The 16,796-nt window shown below is 44.1% G+C and overlaps 1 protein-coding gene across 11 annotated transcripts in view; it reads left to right on the top strand.

The window, feature by feature from the left end:
- LOC144607619 (5'-AMP-activated protein kinase subunit gamma-2) overlaps positions 1–16,796 on the top strand; it is a 340,164-nt gene that overhangs the window by 304,820 nt on the left and 18,548 nt on the right. For all 11 annotated transcript variants that reach the window (XM_078424584.1, XM_078424612.1, XM_078424629.1 and 8 more), the window contains 4 exons: positions 3,026–3,084; positions 7,748–7,793; positions 11,692–11,746; positions 14,861–14,987. In XM_078424584.1, the coding sequence (XP_078280710.1) occupies positions 3,026–3,084; positions 7,748–7,793; positions 11,692–11,746; positions 14,861–14,987 (287 nt within the window). The remainder of the gene's footprint in view (positions 1–3,025; positions 3,085–7,747; positions 7,794–11,691; positions 11,747–14,860; positions 14,988–16,796) is intronic.

Raw genomic sequence — 16,796 nt, 5'->3', positions numbered from 1 at the left:
CCGGGTTCGATCCTGACTACGGGTGCTGTCTGTATGGAGTTTTTTACGTTCTCCCTGTGATCGTGTGGGTTTTCTCTGGGTGCTCCTGTTTCAATGACGAGCAGGTTTGTAGGTTAATTGGCTTCTGTAAATTAGTCCCTAGTGTGTAGGATAGAACTTGTGTATGCGTGATCGCTGTTCGGCACGGACTCAGTGAGCCGAAGGGCCTGTTTCCAGGCTGTATCTCTAAACTAAACTAAATTTGTATTTTCTGTGTATTTCCTCCTCCTGCCTCTGTGGTGTTGGGAAATTTTCATTGCACCTCGAGCTGCAACTGGGACAACACTTCCTTTCCCATCAATCAGTTAGATTGATCTTCCTGCTTGCACCACGGCTGAAGCTAACTGGAATCGAGTTCCGTCCAAAATTGATCACAGCAGCAAGCTACAGGCTTCAGGACCGATGATAATCATTATTTGCAAACAACTAGAGTGGATTTCGCACTAAGTGCCCCTGTGATCCCTTGAGAATATATGTTTCATATTATTCCAGAGATGGAGGCGACATTGCCCCATCGAGTGCCAGCTCTTGGAGTAATCCTATTGCTCCACTTATTTCTTTGTATCCTATTCTTTCAACATATTAATTACCTCCCCACGACTTCTCCCACAAGGACTGGTTTAGGTTAGAGATGCAGTGCCGAAACAGGCCCTTCAGCCCACCGAGTCTGTGCCAACCAGCGATCACCGCGATGCACTAGAACTATCCTACACATGGGACAATTTACAATTTTACCGAAGCCAATTAACCTACAAACCTACAGGTCTTTGGAATGTGGGAGAAAACCAGAGCACCTGGAGAAAACCCACAAACATCACCCGTAGTCAAGATTGAGCCCAGGTCCCTGGTGCAGTAAGGCAGCAACTCTACCGCAGCGCTGTCCTGCTGGACTAATTTACATGTCCTCCCTGGGTTATGAACGCCCGACTTATGCACCCTGTACATAAGAGCGAGTCTTTGGGAGGCCAAGGGACGGATTGTAATGGATTTGCCAAATGCTGCAGGCATCTTCTGCTGGGTGGGAATGAGGCGTTTCCATCTGACTTCTCTTCCCACCCAGCCTCCGAGCTGCAATAATAGTGGGAGCCGCTGCAGAGCTGGGAGTGTTGAAGAGACTCGCTGACTCACCGGATCAGTGAGGCTAGCTGGCAGCTGCTCTCCCCATCACACCACTTCTGTCCATTTCCGACTTATTAACATTTTGCTTACGAGCAGTTCTCAGAAGTTGTGTAGGAAGAAACTGCAGATGCCGGTTTACACCGAAGATAGACACAAAATGCTGGAGTAAATCAGCGGGTCAGGCAGCATCTCTGGAGAAAAGGAATAGATCACGATTTGTAGGTGCCGAATAGGTGAAACTCTTCAGACTGAGAGTGGGGGGGGGGGGGGGGGGGGGGTAGTGGGAAACTAGAGGTATGAAAATATTCAGAACATATCAGAGCCAGTACCGGTGACCAAGGATAGATGGAGCCCACAATGATCCGTTGTTGACTGTGGAAGAGATGATAACACAGGGATCTGTGGATGCAAACAGTGGAACTTGCAGGTCGACTAGGGTGGGGGAGGGTCGGAGAGAGAGGGAGTGCAGGCGATACTTGAAATTAGAGAAATCAGAAGCTCTACCCCGTTGTAATCTGGGGGACTTGCTGGAAACAAATAATGTTACTTTTTGAGGTGTGGGAGGAAATGAAAGGGCATAGCATTTAAGGTAAGAGGGGCAACGTTTCAACACAGGGTATTGAATGCCTGAAACTCACTGCCGAGGGTGGTGGTGGAGCCAGATGCAATCGTAGCACTTAAGAGGTTTTTGGATAGGTGCATGGAAATGGAGGGATATGGATTTTATGCAGGTCGATAAGAGATGATCTTGGCATCGTGTTCAACACAGACATTGTTGGCCGAAGGGCCTGTTCTTGTGCTGTACTGTTCTATGTTCTATGTCTCACAGCTCCTGTGCTGCTCTGAATACCTCCCACTGACATTTGTAGAGTTGCCTGCTGGAGTGATATGAATGCAAGAGGAACGAGTGGCAACGACAAACTATGTCATTTGAGCCTAAAAATAACAGTGCTGAAGTAACAGTATATTATCAACTGAATACCGTGCTAGATTGGCTTACAAAAAGCACAGCTTTCTTCCCACAACCTTAGTGACCCTGGTGCCAAGTGGTGCCTGCTATTCTGTTCAAGACTCTATTTTTCTTCAAGGCATTCAAAGCGGTTTGAGAAATTGAAAGCTCCCAGGCTGAGAATGAATATTAATCCGATGCTGCAAGAGGACTCGACAGGGCAAAATTGTGAACATATATTGTCGCTGGGTTCAGTAATTAAAGGAAGGCTGCATAGTACCTGGAAATATGGGGACTGATGTGGTCTACCTGGCCAAGTCACGGTCTGAAAATACATGCAGTGCGACTTTACCTTGTACCTTTTGTACTGTGCTTTATTTTAAACCAGTCTTTGGCTTTGTTGATGATGGCTTTAATGCCAACTCAACGATGGCTTGGTTGCCGAGTGACACAGTTCTCCAACTTGCCAAATCACTCTTTTGTGTGTTTAATCATTGGCGGATCTCATCGATCCCCCCCACCCCTCCCTTTCCCTGTCCAGCCAGCAGGTTTCAGTCATGCCCAGGGCAGCATGGTGACGCAGCGGTAGAGTTGCTGCCTCACAGCGCCACAGAACCGGTTCGATCCTGACTGCGGGTGCTGTCTGTTTGTACATTCTCACTAGGACCCGTGTGGGTTTTCTCCCGGAGCTCCATTTCCCTTCCACATTCCAAAGACGTGCGGGTTTGTAAGTTAAATGGCCTCGGTAAGAATTGCAAATTGTTCCTAGTGTGTAGGTATAGTGCTAGTGTATGGGGATTGCTAGTCAGTGTGGACTTGGTGGGTTAAAGGGCCTGTTTCCGCACTGTATCTCTAAACTAAACTAACCTAAACATCCTGCAAACTGAAGTAATAATATTTCTTTATCTTTTTCCCAAGGAATGTTAACCATAACAGACTTCATAAACATACTACATAGATACTACAAGTCACCCATGGTGAGTACTCTCAATTGTCAGCATTAATTTTTTGAGAGCGAGAATCAATGCGTTGCATGAGAAAGTACAATCACGGTTTATTAGTGTTCTCTGAGGATGCCTGAATGAAGTTTCCATCCCTTTCCTCATTGGAACTGACCGTGCAATAACACCAGTGGGGAGAAAACAACCATTGGGAGCCATTTAATTAATTCACCCTCCATAATAACTTGCTACTTGCTTATACATTGAGCTTTTGTTCTAGTGTTAGGCATCAAGGTGCTTGATAGAGGAGTAAGCAGGGCAAGTGTTGGTATTCGGAGAGAGCTCGGTGTCCTTGACCACAAACGACCGAAGGTCAGGGCACAGGTACGCTGAGCAATTAGGAAAACAAACAGTACATTGGCCTTTATCACAAGGCAATTTTCAGTGGAGGGGGTGGAGATGCATTGCTCCAATTAGATGGCACTCTGGTGAGATGCATCTGAAATATTGTGCATTAGTGTAGTCTTCCTACCTGAAGACAGATGGAAGGAGTGCAGCAAAGAAAATAAAATGAGTAAAATGTAACACCCGGGGAAGGGATACGGGTGGAAGGGGACAGGATGGGCGGGGGGGGGATAGGAGAAGAGGATGAAAGAGCATGGATAAAAGAGAAATGGGGGATTTGGGTACAGGAGGGGTGGGCAATAGGCACAGGAAGGAAGGGAAAAGACTGGGATGGTGGGAGAAATGTGTGCGCAAGGTTTGTGACATTTGAGGCCTTGATTTTGAAGTACCTTCTTCCTTGCTTGGCCAAAAACTTAGCTGCAGTTGTAAAAGCACTGGTGGATTTCACTATTAATGTCTGTCTTTGTTGAGAGATGACTCCAGAGTTATGGGAAATAGTCCACATTCTCCAGGGAAACAAACAAAACTGTGGTTGCTGGAATTTGGAACAAAAACAGAACTACTGAAATAACTCAACCTGTCAAGCAGCATGTTTGGAAAAAGATAGCCACAAAATGCTGGAGTAACCCAGCGGGTCAGGCAGCATCTCTGGAGAAAAGGAATAGGTGACGTTTCAGATGGGACCCATCTTCAGACTGAAAGTAAGGGGTGGGGTGCGGTGAAGAGTTGGAGGCGAGAAATGGTATGAACATGGTATTCACTCATTTTAAGTAACTTTTACTAACACTTCCCTCCCCACTTGCCCCCTTTCTCCACCCCAGTCGTTTAACCAGTTCCACAGTTCTCCACATTGTATCGCTCTTGAGATTGGATCAATGGTGGGCCTACCAGGGCACCGCCCTCCCTGAGGTCATTTGTGGCCAGCCCTGATTGGTCCTGGTCTATTTTCGAATCCAGCTCTTCACCTCTGCCCCCTCCTTTCAGTCTGAAGAAGGGTCCCGACCCGAAACGTCACCTATCTTTTTCCTGCAGAGATGCTGCCTGACCCGTTGAGTTCCTCCAGCACTGTGTCTTATCTTTGGTATAAACCAGGCAATTCTACATTACGAAGTATGATGTGACCAGGCAGACTATGACAGTAACAGAGAAACAGGAATAACAATACTAATCATAAAGTCACAGAAATTTGTGATACAGCTGTCGCTTATCATTGTGTCAGTGTCGTAATTTAAGTGACCTTCTTTAGAATTTAAAGATACAGTGTGCAAGACGTACAGATTTGTAGACTAATTGGCTTTTGTAAATTGTAAAAATTGTCCCTAGTGTGTAAGATAGTGCTAGCATATGGGGGATCGCTGGTCGGCGCGGACTCGGTGGACAAAAGGGCCTGTTTCCGCGCTGTATCTCCCAAGTCCAAAGGCAGGCCACCTCCTGGCGTCCACAACTCGCGTACACAAGGGGCAGTTTACACTGGACGGTTGAGTTGCAAAAGGAACTGCAATTGCAAAATATTTTGTTTTGTGAGTCAACACTTGGTTATTAGCTCCGGGTGTCCTTGGCTACGTAATGATTGGAACTGAGAAGCTGGGGTCAGTAATGCTGGTCAGGCTGCTGTTTATTTTGATGTATAAAATTTAAAATGAAAAGTGAGTGACTTGCAAGCCGTGCAAGTTAATAATTTATTATGACACAAGAAGCTATTCAGCCCATCAGATCCATGCCAGCTTCCCAACTGAGTTTAGTATTGTTTAGAGACAGCATGAAAACAGGCCTTTTGGCCTACTGAGTCCATGGCGACCAACGATCACGCGTACATTAGTTCCATCCTACACACTAGGGACGATTTACAGAAGTCAATTAACCGCTAAACCTGCACGTCTTTGGAATGTGGGAGGAAACCGGAACACCAGGAAAAACCCCACAAGGTCACAGGGAGAACATTCAAACTCCATACATACAGTAGTCAGGGTCGAACCAACCCGGGTCTCTGGTGCTATAAAGCAGCAACTCTACTGCTGTGCCACAAAGTCAATCAGCTCCTTTTTCCCTCATAACAATGCAAATTATTCGCTCTCACATGACAAACGACTTCCCCTTTGATTTTACCTACACTAACGGATAGTTTACAATGGCCAATCACTCCGCCAACACGTCTTTGGGACAAACAAGGGAACTGGAGTGGCTAGGGAATCCCACACAGTCACAGGAAGAATCTACAAACTCCACAAAGACTGCTCCAGAGACTACCAGAGAGAACAATGTAAGAATGTTCTTGAAGCTTCCTTGAAAAGTGCAACATTCCCACACCGAATCATGAAATTCCATGATCCATGACTACTGCAACTGGAGGAGGAGCGATTGGGATTGCACTATGAACCTTGTGTCTTGTCAAGAGCATGCACGGCCCCCTGTGAAAGCGGACCATGGGAGTACAGGTTTGTAGGTTAATTGGCTTGGTAAAATTGTAAATTGTCCCGTGTGTAGGATAATGTTATTGTGCGGGGATTGCTGGTCAGCCCGAACTCCTTGTTTCTCCTCTGTATCTCTCAACTAAACTAAACTATACCGACTCCAGCTGCAGTTTCTGCCTCTATCCTTCTTGTCATCCATCCGACTCGCCTGCCAATTAACCACTCCTCACTGCATCCACCTATTGTTTGCCAGCTCTTGCCCCACCCTTTCCCCACATCTTTCTGCCATCTGTCTCCCTCTACTCCGTGTCTAGTTCAGTTTAGTTCATTATTGTCACGTGTACCGAGCTACAGTGAAAAGCTGTTGTGTGCTACCCAGGCAAACAAAAGACTATACATGATTACAATCAAGCCATCCACAGTGTACAGATAAATGATAAAGGGTACAATATTTAGTGCGAGATAAAGTCTGATTGAAGATAGTTCAATGGTCTTCAATGAGGTAGATGGGAGGTAAGAACCTCACTCTAGCCGATGAGAGGATGGTTCAGTTGCCTGATAACAGCTGGGAAGAAACTGTCCCTGAATCTGGTATGCATTTTCAAATTTCTGTACCTCTTGCCTGATGGGAGAGGGAAGAAGAGGGAGTCACTGGGGTGAGGCTGGTCCTTGATTATGCTGGTGGCCTTGCCAAGGCAGCGTGGAATATAGAGGGAGTCAATGGAAGGGAGGTTGGTTTGTGTGATGGTCTGGGCAACATCCACAACTCTCTGCAATTTCTTGCAGTCTTGGATAGAGTCAGTCTGAAGAAGGGTCCTGACCTGGAACAATGAAACATTTCCCTCCACATCTGCTGCCTGACCCACTGAGTTCTTCCAGAGTGGTTTTTTTTGCTCAAGTTTCCAGCATCTGCAGTCTCGTGTGTCTATGCCGATCGACCACCCTCCTGCCCCATTTAGCACCACCTGTTCTGCTGTGGCAGAGTCTGTGGATCCCACATTGACTTCAACAGCTTACTCAGAATCACCATATTTAATGGAAGTAAGTTAACCTGCATACAGAGAAGCTGTCTGGTGTGGAATCCTATTCCCTAAAAAATTAATAAAATCTCAGTTCCTTTCTTGGTTTCATTTGCATGTCCTGATCTTTAATTTGACGAATGATTAACTATGAATTGTGTTGTCGGTTGTGTGAGAAGTCGCAATGTGATTGAATGATCTGCCCATCCAATTACTGGACATTGAATAGCATCTGTGAAATATGCCAAATTATGTGGCAACATGCATAGGATTTTGTTCATCAGCCTCATAGAATTTTTTCCCCCATAAGTTTGGTAATTCTATGGGCGTCACGGTGACGCAGCTGGTAAAGCTGCTGCCACACAGTGCTAGGGACCCAGGTTCGACCCTGACCATGGGTGCTGTCTGTGTAGAGTTTACAGGTTTTCCCTGTGACCACGTGGGTTTCCTCTGGGTGCTCTGGTTTCCTCCCACATCCCAAAGACGTGCGGGCGTGTAGGTTAATTGGCCTCTGTAAAATTGTTCCCAGTTTGTAGGGAGTGGATGCGACAGTGGGATAACATGGAACTGGTGTGAACCGGTGGTTATTGGTCGGTGTGAACTCAGTGGGCTGAAGGGCCAGTTTGCCTGCTGTATCTTTAAACTGAAAAAAGTTGTCCCTTCACTGGTGACTGCTGAAATTCGGGTGATTGCCAGATTGGAAAGGTCACTTCTGTTTGCTTGATCAGTCTGTTCCATTGTCCTACAGTGACAGTGACCATTTTTATACATGTTCTGCTAAATTTAAGAGCATGCTGTTGCAAAGTTGACTGGAACCTTTGGGCATATTTTAGGAATAGATTATGATTTATATTTCCATTGTAGGTACAAATCTATGAGCTGGAGGAGCACAAGATTGAATCATGGCGAGGTAAGAATGGAATAATTTATTTTTGCCTTCCATTCAGCTTAAACGATACAGCACCTGAAGGAGTCTTTGTTCATGGCTGAGCGAGCTCAGTGATAATAGACAATAGACAATAGGTGCAGGAGTAGGCCATTCGGCCCTTCGAGCCAGCACCACCATTCAATGTGATCATGGCTGATCATTCTCAATCAGTACCCCGTTCCTGCCTTCTCCCCATACCCCCTGACTCCGCTATCTCTCAGTGATTTATCTTCCCAAGCACAGGGTCAAGTCAAGTCAAGTCAATTTTATTTGTATAGCACATTTAAAAACAACCCACGTTGACCAAAGTGCTGCACATCTGATTAGGGAAAAAAAAAAAGAAACATACAGTGGCAGGCAGCCAAACACAACGGCGCGGCCATCTTGAACAAAATGTTTAACTAAAGCAGAATGGTGTCATTGCAGTCAGCTGCTGTGCTGCTATTAGCCTGCCTGAAATTTAAGGCAGTCCAGACTGACAAACATTTGCAGAGTTCACCTGTGAACCATAGGGACTGCTGCAGAACAATTTAGAAACACATTTTTGTAAGCTAATTGATAAATTTAGTAACGTGCAGTCTTCACGACTGTTCTATGTGGCATTGTAAAGAAGCTATTAGATACAAACAAAATTATTTGTGGACCTAAAAAGGACATAAAATGCTGGAGTAATTCAGCAGGTCAAGCAGATTCTCTGGAGAACATGGAGAGGTGACGTTTCAGGTCAGGTCGGAGAGGTGACATTTCTGGTCGGGACCCTTCAGTCTTCCTGGATTAGAGGGTTTCAGCTACAGGGAGAGTTTTGATAGATGGATTGTTTTATCTGGAACGTTGGATATTGAGGGGAGAATTGATAAAAGTATATAAAATTATGAGAGGCATGGACAGGGAAGGCAGTCAGAACTTGCCAGGGATGGTGGTGGAGGCAGATATGACAGTAGCGTTTAAGAGGCTTTTGGATAGGCACATGGATATACAGGAAATAGAGGGACATGGATCATGTTCAGGCAGAAGAGATCAGGTCAGCTAGGCATCATGTTCGGCACAAACATTGTGGGCCGAAGGGCCCGTTCCTGTGATGTACTGTTCTATGTTCTAGCACTTTGTGCCCTTTTGTGCTTCTGCAGTTCATAGAAACATAGAAACATAGAAAATAGGTGCAGGAGTAGGCCATTCGGCCCTTCGAGCCTGCACCGCCATTCAATATGATCATGGCTGATCATCCAACTCAGTATCCCGTACCTGCCTTCTCTCCATACCCTCTGATCCCTTTAGCCACAAGGGCCACATCTAACTCCCTCTTAAATATAGCCAATGAACTGGCCTCAACTACCCTCTGTGGCAGAGAATTCCACAGATTCACCACTCTCTGTGTGAAAAAAAACTTTCTCATCTCGGTCCTAAAGTTCCTTGTTTCTAAACTCACTTGTGGATCTGTTTATCTTATCCCTGTTTAAAAGAAACTTGCCATTTTCCTCATTTTTGAATTTCACTCACATTTGTACTCTGTTTTGTTGACAAAGAATCTGGAATCTTCATAACTGTTGAGTAACTTCAGCAACTGCACTTTGCACGGAAGGCCTCGGTTATAATCAGCAGGTCGTAAACAGTTAATCTCTGACCTTGCCAGGGTAGTTAAACTCTAGTTACTTGTTTGAATGTAAAAACATTGTTTTATCTTGGAAGAACAGCATAGCATTGCTTTAAATGGCATTGTATGATCCTTCTGAAACCTACCCTTTTTCTGCATATGGGTTCTGAGAATAAATACTTTCCATTTCTGAGTAGTTTCTTTTGCACAGATCATTGTCTTTTTTTTCCCTGCTGGAGAAGTACTGTAATTGGGCATTTGTTTCCTCAAATAATATTGATGGGTGCCAGAGTTTGATATTAACAGTGGCAATATATACAGTACATGCAGTTAAAAGTGGCTTGATTCACATTTCCACTTTCTTGAAGCAAAAATAAATTGCATAGAAGAGAGCAAGACTTCAGAGTCAATCTGGATGAGAAATAGAATGACTTTAAGGGACACCAGACTACAGTCATACATCATTGTTAGCTGGTGTACACCAGCTAAAGGAAAGATGAAGCCAGGATACTTTCATGTGTAGGAAGGAACTGCAGATGCTGGTTTATACTGAAGATAGACACAAAATGCTGGAGTAGCTAAGCGGAACAAGCAGCATCTCTGGAGAGAAGGAATGGATGATGTTTCAGGTCGAGACCCTTCTTCAGATAGTTGCAACTTTGCTCATTGATGAAGATCATCTAAGTTAAAACCATTGTAGCTGTTTTGTTTAAAATGTTTTTAGCTGCTATTTTGTTTGTTTGTTAGGAAATATCTTGGCGTTTCCTTGGTGTTTTGAAATTGGGTTTGAATCCATTACTTATCTGTAATTTTTCAGTCATTGTGAATGGCATCACTTTGCTCTGCAACTTCCAGGACAGCACGGGACATTTTATTCAAAAAATGCTGGAGTAACTCAGCAGGTCAGGCAGCATCTCGGGAGAGAAGGAATGGGTGACGTTTCGGGTCGAGACCCTTCTTCAGACTGATGTCAGGGGGGCGGGACAAAGGAAGGATATAGGTGGAGACAGGAAAATAGAGGGAGATATGGGAAGGGGAAGGGAGGGACAGAGGAACTATCTAAAGTTGGAGAAGTCGACGTTCATATCACTGGGCTGCAAACTGCCCAGGCGAAATATGAGGTGCTGTTCCTCCAATTTCCGGTGGGCCTCACTATGGCACTGGAGGAGGCCCATGACAGAAAGGTCAGACTGGGAATGGGAGGGGGAGTTGAAGTGCTCGGCCACTGGGAGATCAGTTTTGTTAATGCGGACCGAGCGCAGGTGTTCAGCGAAGCGATCGACGAGCCTGCGCTTGGTTTCGCCGATGTAAATAAGTTGACATCTAGAGCAGCGGATGCAATAGATGAGGTTGGAGGAGGATGTCCTACTCTACGGGACATTTTATTGTCTTTACCGTTGTACATCAATGCGCCTACAAAGAACTGAAATTTCCTTCAATTAAATAACACCAATTGCTGATGTACTCAACAAGTTAACCAGTTCCTGCAAAGAAGGAAACATCAGTAAAAATTCAGCTTTACAATCTTTCAACAGGACTTTATTCCTTGGAGTGCAGGAGGCTGAGGGGTGATCTTATGGAGATGTATAAAATCATGTGGGGAATTGATAGAGTGAATGAACAGAATTGCACAGAATTTTTAACGCAAGGTATGGAAATCAAGAACCAGAGGACATAAGGTGAAGGTGTGAGGGGAAAGATTTAATAGGAACTTGAGGGGCAACATTTTTACACAGAAGGTGGTGGGTATATGAACGAGCTGCCAGAGGAGGTAGTTGAGGCAGATACTGTAACATCGTTTAAAAGATATTTGGACAGACACATGGATAGGAAAGGTTTAGAGGGTATGGGCCAAACGTGTGCAGTTGGGACTAGCGTAGAAGGGGCATCTTGGTCTGTGTGGACAAGTTGGGCTGGGGAGCCTGTTTCCGTGCTATATGACTCCATATTTCCATATAAGCTGATCTGGACTTTTATTTTCCGAAATGATTTATGTGGATAAGAACTTAGACATTTTTATCAACTATATATAATGATCCAATTATACTTTATTGTCAAGTGTACTTGGGTAAAGTGAAATTTGTTGTTGAAATATGAACTGAATGGGTTACATTAGCTAAGAAAAACACTCTAAATTTTCCTTCAGCACTTTGTAAGATTGATTTCCACTGCATTGCTCCTTGTGAGCAGGTGCTGGTCGTATATTTATGAACACATACTGTTTAAGCTGTTGAAACCCATGACATGTTTTGCAGTGGATCTGACAATTGCTTTGTTTTCTGTCTTCAGAGCTTTATTTACAAGAAACATTCAAGCCTTTGGTGAACATAACACCAGATGCAAGGTATGTAGACCACCTGGCATAGCTTGCCTCTTCAAAGTGGATGGTTCTGTTTTATCTTTGTCTATAAAACTTCTAAGACTGTACCTGATTCAGGTTAGTTTATTGTCATATACACCAGGGTGCAATGACACTTCTTGTCTACATGTAACTCCCAGAGTAAATAGTATACATAAGAGTAAAGATATATACAACAATAAATACAGTGACAGGTGCAAAATAACAGAATGCAAGATTGTAATGCAAAAGAAATAAGGACAACAACAGAATAACACGATGAGATGGAGTTAAGAATATGTGGCTTGGAAAGATGGCGTGAATGAGGTGAATGGGTCATAAGTCTGATAGCAGTGGGAAAGAAACTGTTCTTGTCTTATGTCAGGACTTTCAACCTCCTGTCCCTTCTCCCAGGAGGAAGAAAAGGGAATGGCCATCCTTGACGATACCTCCAGTCTTCCTGATGGACTGAATGGAGGATAAACTGGACAGTGTTCACTGATCCCTGCAGATTCAGGCAGTCAAGGGAAGGGCAATTGCCGTACCAGGCTGAGATAACCATAAGACGTAGGAGCCGAATCAGAACATTCCGCCCATCGAGTCTGCTCGACATTCAATAATGGCTGGTCTACTTTTCCCTCTCAACCTCAGTCTCTTGCCTTCTCCCCGTAACTTTTGACGCCCTTCCTAATCAACAACCTATCAGTTTCCACCTTGAAAATACCCAATGTCTTTGCCTCCACAGCTGTTTGTGGCAATGAATTCCACAGATTCACCACTCTCTGCCTAAAGAAATTCCTCCTCATCTCTATTGTGAAGGTACATCCTTTTATTCTGAGGTTGTGCCCTCTGGTTGTAGATACACTCGTTACTGGAAACATCCTGTCACAATATCTTTTGTAGTGCATCTGTAGAGGTGAGAGATAATCCTTGTGGACACACCGAATGTTCCCAGAAACCTAAGAAAATAAAAGCATTGCACTTTCTTGATCAGCGCATGAGTGTGAAAGGGCGAAGTTAGGTTGCTGGTAATATGGATGCCTCGGACCTTGAAACTGGCGACCTTCTCTATAGTAGGATTGTGTTCTCCTCCTTGATTCCTTAGGTCATAGTGAACTCTTTTGTCTGACATCAAGGCACAAGGCTCCCAACTTTTTTTCCTATACATCATCTCATCATTTATGTTTATCCAGTCGTCAACAGTGGTATCATTGGTGAGCTTGAAGAATGAGTTGGCATTGTACTTGGCCACCCAGTCATGGGTATACAGGGCATAGAACAGGGGACTGGGCACACGACCCTGAGGGCACAAGTGTTGAGGGTCAGGGTGGAGGAAATGTTTAGAGCTTAAGTGATACAGTGTAGAAACATGCCCTTCGGCCCACCGAGTCTACGCTGACCATCGATCAACTGTACACTAGTTCTATGTTATCCCACTTTTGCATCCTACACACTAGGGGCAATTTACAGAAGCCTGCAAACCCACGTTTAATTTAGTTTAGGGATACAGCGCAGAAACATTCCCTTCAGCCCACTGAGCCAGCGCCAACCAGCAATCCCTGTACACTAGCCCTATTCTACACACTAGGGACAATGTACAAGCTTTACCAAAGCCAATTGACTAATAACTCAGCAGGGCAGGCAGCATCTCTGGAGAGAAGGAATGGGTGACATTTCAGGTCGCGGGCCTGATTCAGTCCCGAGATGTCACCCATTCCTTCTCTCCATAGATGTTGCCTGTCCCGCTGAGTTACTCCAGCATTTTGTCTCTATCTTTGGTGTAAACCAGCATCTGCAGTTCCGTCCTACCCAATTAACCTTCAAACCTGTACACCTTTGGAATGTGGGAGGAAGCCAGTGCGTCCGGGGAAAACCCATGCGGTCATGGGGAGAATGTACAAAATCCATGCAGACAGCTGTAGTCAGGATTGAACCTGGGTCTCTGGCACTGCAAGGCAGCAGTTCTACCGCTGCGCCACTGTGCCAATGTGCACTGTTATGATCAATTCTGACCAACTGCCGGTCAGGTCAGGAAGTCCAGAAGCCAGTTACAAATGGAGGCCTTGGAGATAAATGCAAGAGCTGTTGGACGTGGAGATATGCAACGGGTCCCTGTAAATCAGAATTGGCAAGCAAATAGCCAAAAGATTGGAAGGGATGGAGGGGATAAGCTGCTTGCCATGGAATTTTCCACTTCAATTCCCAAAGCAGGCTTTAAGATATTTTTCTCACTCCTCTTGACTCGCTCTCTACATTTTACCGTCTGCTTACCTCTTTGCTCCGTTCAAATGACTGTTTTCATGCTCGCAGGGGACCTGCTAGGAATTAATCCTGTGAGCTTCTAGGTACTCGCTCTAACTCTGAATTGCTATCATTAGTTGGTCCTTTGAATCCCTTGGAATTAAAATTGTGTTGTATAGTTAATCACACAAAGATAGTGATGCGGTGTGACAAGAGTATTATTGGCATATGTGCCGAAACAGAACAATTACATTCTTAGTTGCAGCAGTACAACAGGTTTGTAAAACAGTATTCAATAGACACACAAGACAAAGTTCAATAAATTAAAAAACCCAATTTTGTGCAAAAAACAAAATGAAGTCCAGAGTCCCTCTTGCAACCAAGGCAGTTCATAGTTTGGAGTTTAGTTATATGTCTGGTTTCTGCAAACAGGGCAAACAATGCCAGATTTTTAAGCATTTATGCTGTGTGAGAGTAGGAAGTTATGTGAAGCAATTCTCTTCTGCACTAGTCTTGGGGTTATTGATTTTTTTTGTTTTTTTTGTTTATATATTATCCATGTGTATTGTATTTATCGGCCTGTTATGCTGTTGCAAGTAAGAATTTCTTTGTTCCACTGTTGCTACACATAATAATTAAACACCTTTAACTCTTTTGATCTCATCAGCCTAACCATTTTAGGTGCTTGCTTGAATCATATTTTATCACAGAGACCTCTAGTCAATCATCTTTTCCCATATTTGTGCTCAACTCTTCAGTGTGGACCTTGAAGCCATGAGCTTCGGATGCATGAGGCAAGAGTGATCCACAGCTGAGATTTCTCGCTTTGCCACTGACATGATGTGCTGGTAACACCAGATTGAATCTTTGTTCTTTCAGCCTCTTCGATGCAGTATATTCACTCATTAAGAACAAAATTCATCGCTTGCCCGTCATCGACCCCGTCAGTGGGAATGCACTTTATATCCTCACTCATAAAAGGATTCTAAAGTTTTTGCAGCTTTTTGTAAGTATTACCTTCTAAAACCTTCATCAGTCAAATGGACATCAGTGTATACTTGTTTCGCTTACCTCACATAATTCAATATCCTTCTCCTCGGTGAATACCGAAGAAAAGAAATTGTTTAATATCTCCCCCATTTCTTCCGGCTCAGTACATAGCTGTCCACTCTGACTCTCTAATGGACCAATTTTATCCCTCGCTATCCTTTTGCTATTGACATATCTGTAGAACCCCTTGGGGTTTACTTTTACATTACTTGCCAAAGCAGCCTCATATCTTTTTTTCGCTTTTCTAATTTCCTTCTTAAGATTCCTTTTACATTCTTTATATTCCTCAAGAACCTCATTTACTCCCTGCCGCTTATATTTATTGTATATCTCCCTCTTTTTCCGAACCGTGTCCAATTTCCCTGGAAAACCACGGCTCTTTCAAATTATTATTCTTTCCTTTCCACCGAACAGGGACATAAAGACTCTGTACTCTCAAAATTTCACCTTTAAATATCCTCCATTTCTCTATTATATCCTTTTCATAAAACAAAAAGTTCCATTTCACTCCTTTTAAATCCTTTCTCATCTCCTCAAAATTAGCCTTTCTCCAATCCAAAATCTCAACCCTTGGTCCAGATTTGACCTTCTCCATAATTATATTGAAACTAATGGCATTGTGATCACTAGACCCAAAGTGCTCCTCAACACATACCTCCGTCACCTGACCCGTCTCATTTCCTAACAGGAGGTCCAACACTGCCCCTTCTCTGGTAGGTACCTCTACGTATTGCTGCAAAAAACTATCCTGCACACATTTTACAAACTCCAAACCATCCAGCCCTTTAACAGAATGTGATTCCCAGTCTATATACGGAAAATTGAAATCACCCACAATCACTACTCTGTGCTTACTACTAATATCTGCTATCTCCTTACATATTTGCTCTTCCAATTCTCGTTCCCTATTTGGCGGTCTATAATACACCCCTATAAGTGTTGCTAAACCTTTCTCATTTCTGAGTTCCACCCAAACAGCCTCCCTAATCGAGCCTTCTAGTCTGTCCTGCCAAAGCACTGCTGTGATATCCTCCCTGACAAGCAATGCAACACCCCCACCTCTTGCCCCTCCGATTCTATCACATCTGAAACAATGAAATCCTGGAATATTTAATTGCCAATCGCAACCCTCCTGCAACCATGTTTCACTGATCGCCACAACATCATACTTCCAGATGTCAATCCAGGCTCTAAGCTCATCCACCTTTCTTACAATGCTCCTAGCATTAAAATATACACATTTAAGGGACCCATCATTTCTTATTCTCAGTTTATTTATTTTCACTTCTTTCTCTCCTACATATTGGGTCTGAGTGTTTCCCTTTTCTGCCTCCTGCCTCACACACTGCCTATTAGCTATCTGTGTTTGAGTCCCTCCCCCCAACCGTGCTAGTTTAAAGTCTCCGCAATTACCTTAGCAAATCTCCCCGCCAGGATATTGGTTCCTCTCAGGTTCAGATGCAACCCGTCCTTTTTGTACAGGTCATACTTCCCCCAGAAGAGGTCCCAATGATCCAGAAACTTGAATCCCTGCTCCCTGCACCAGTTCCTCAGCCACATATTTATCCTCCACCTCACTCCATTCCTATTCTCACTATCGCGTGGCACAGGCAGTAAGCCTGAGATTATTGCTTTGGAAGTCCTTTTTTTTAACTCTCTTCCTAGCCCCCTAAATTCTCCTTTCAGGACCTCTTCCCTTATCCTACCTAGTGATGGAAATTATGAGGATTAAAGAAGAGGAGGTACGGACACTTTTGAAAAATAT

Source organism: Rhinoraja longicauda, chromosome 2, assembly GCF_053455715.1.
Source record: "Rhinoraja longicauda isolate Sanriku21f chromosome 2, sRhiLon1.1, whole genome shotgun sequence".
Taxonomy (NCBI): Eukaryota; Metazoa; Chordata; class Chondrichthyes; order Rajiformes; family Arhynchobatidae; genus Rhinoraja; species Rhinoraja longicauda.
Note: the sequence above shows the minus strand (reverse complement) of the source record. Positions and strands in the feature narration are given on the sequence as shown.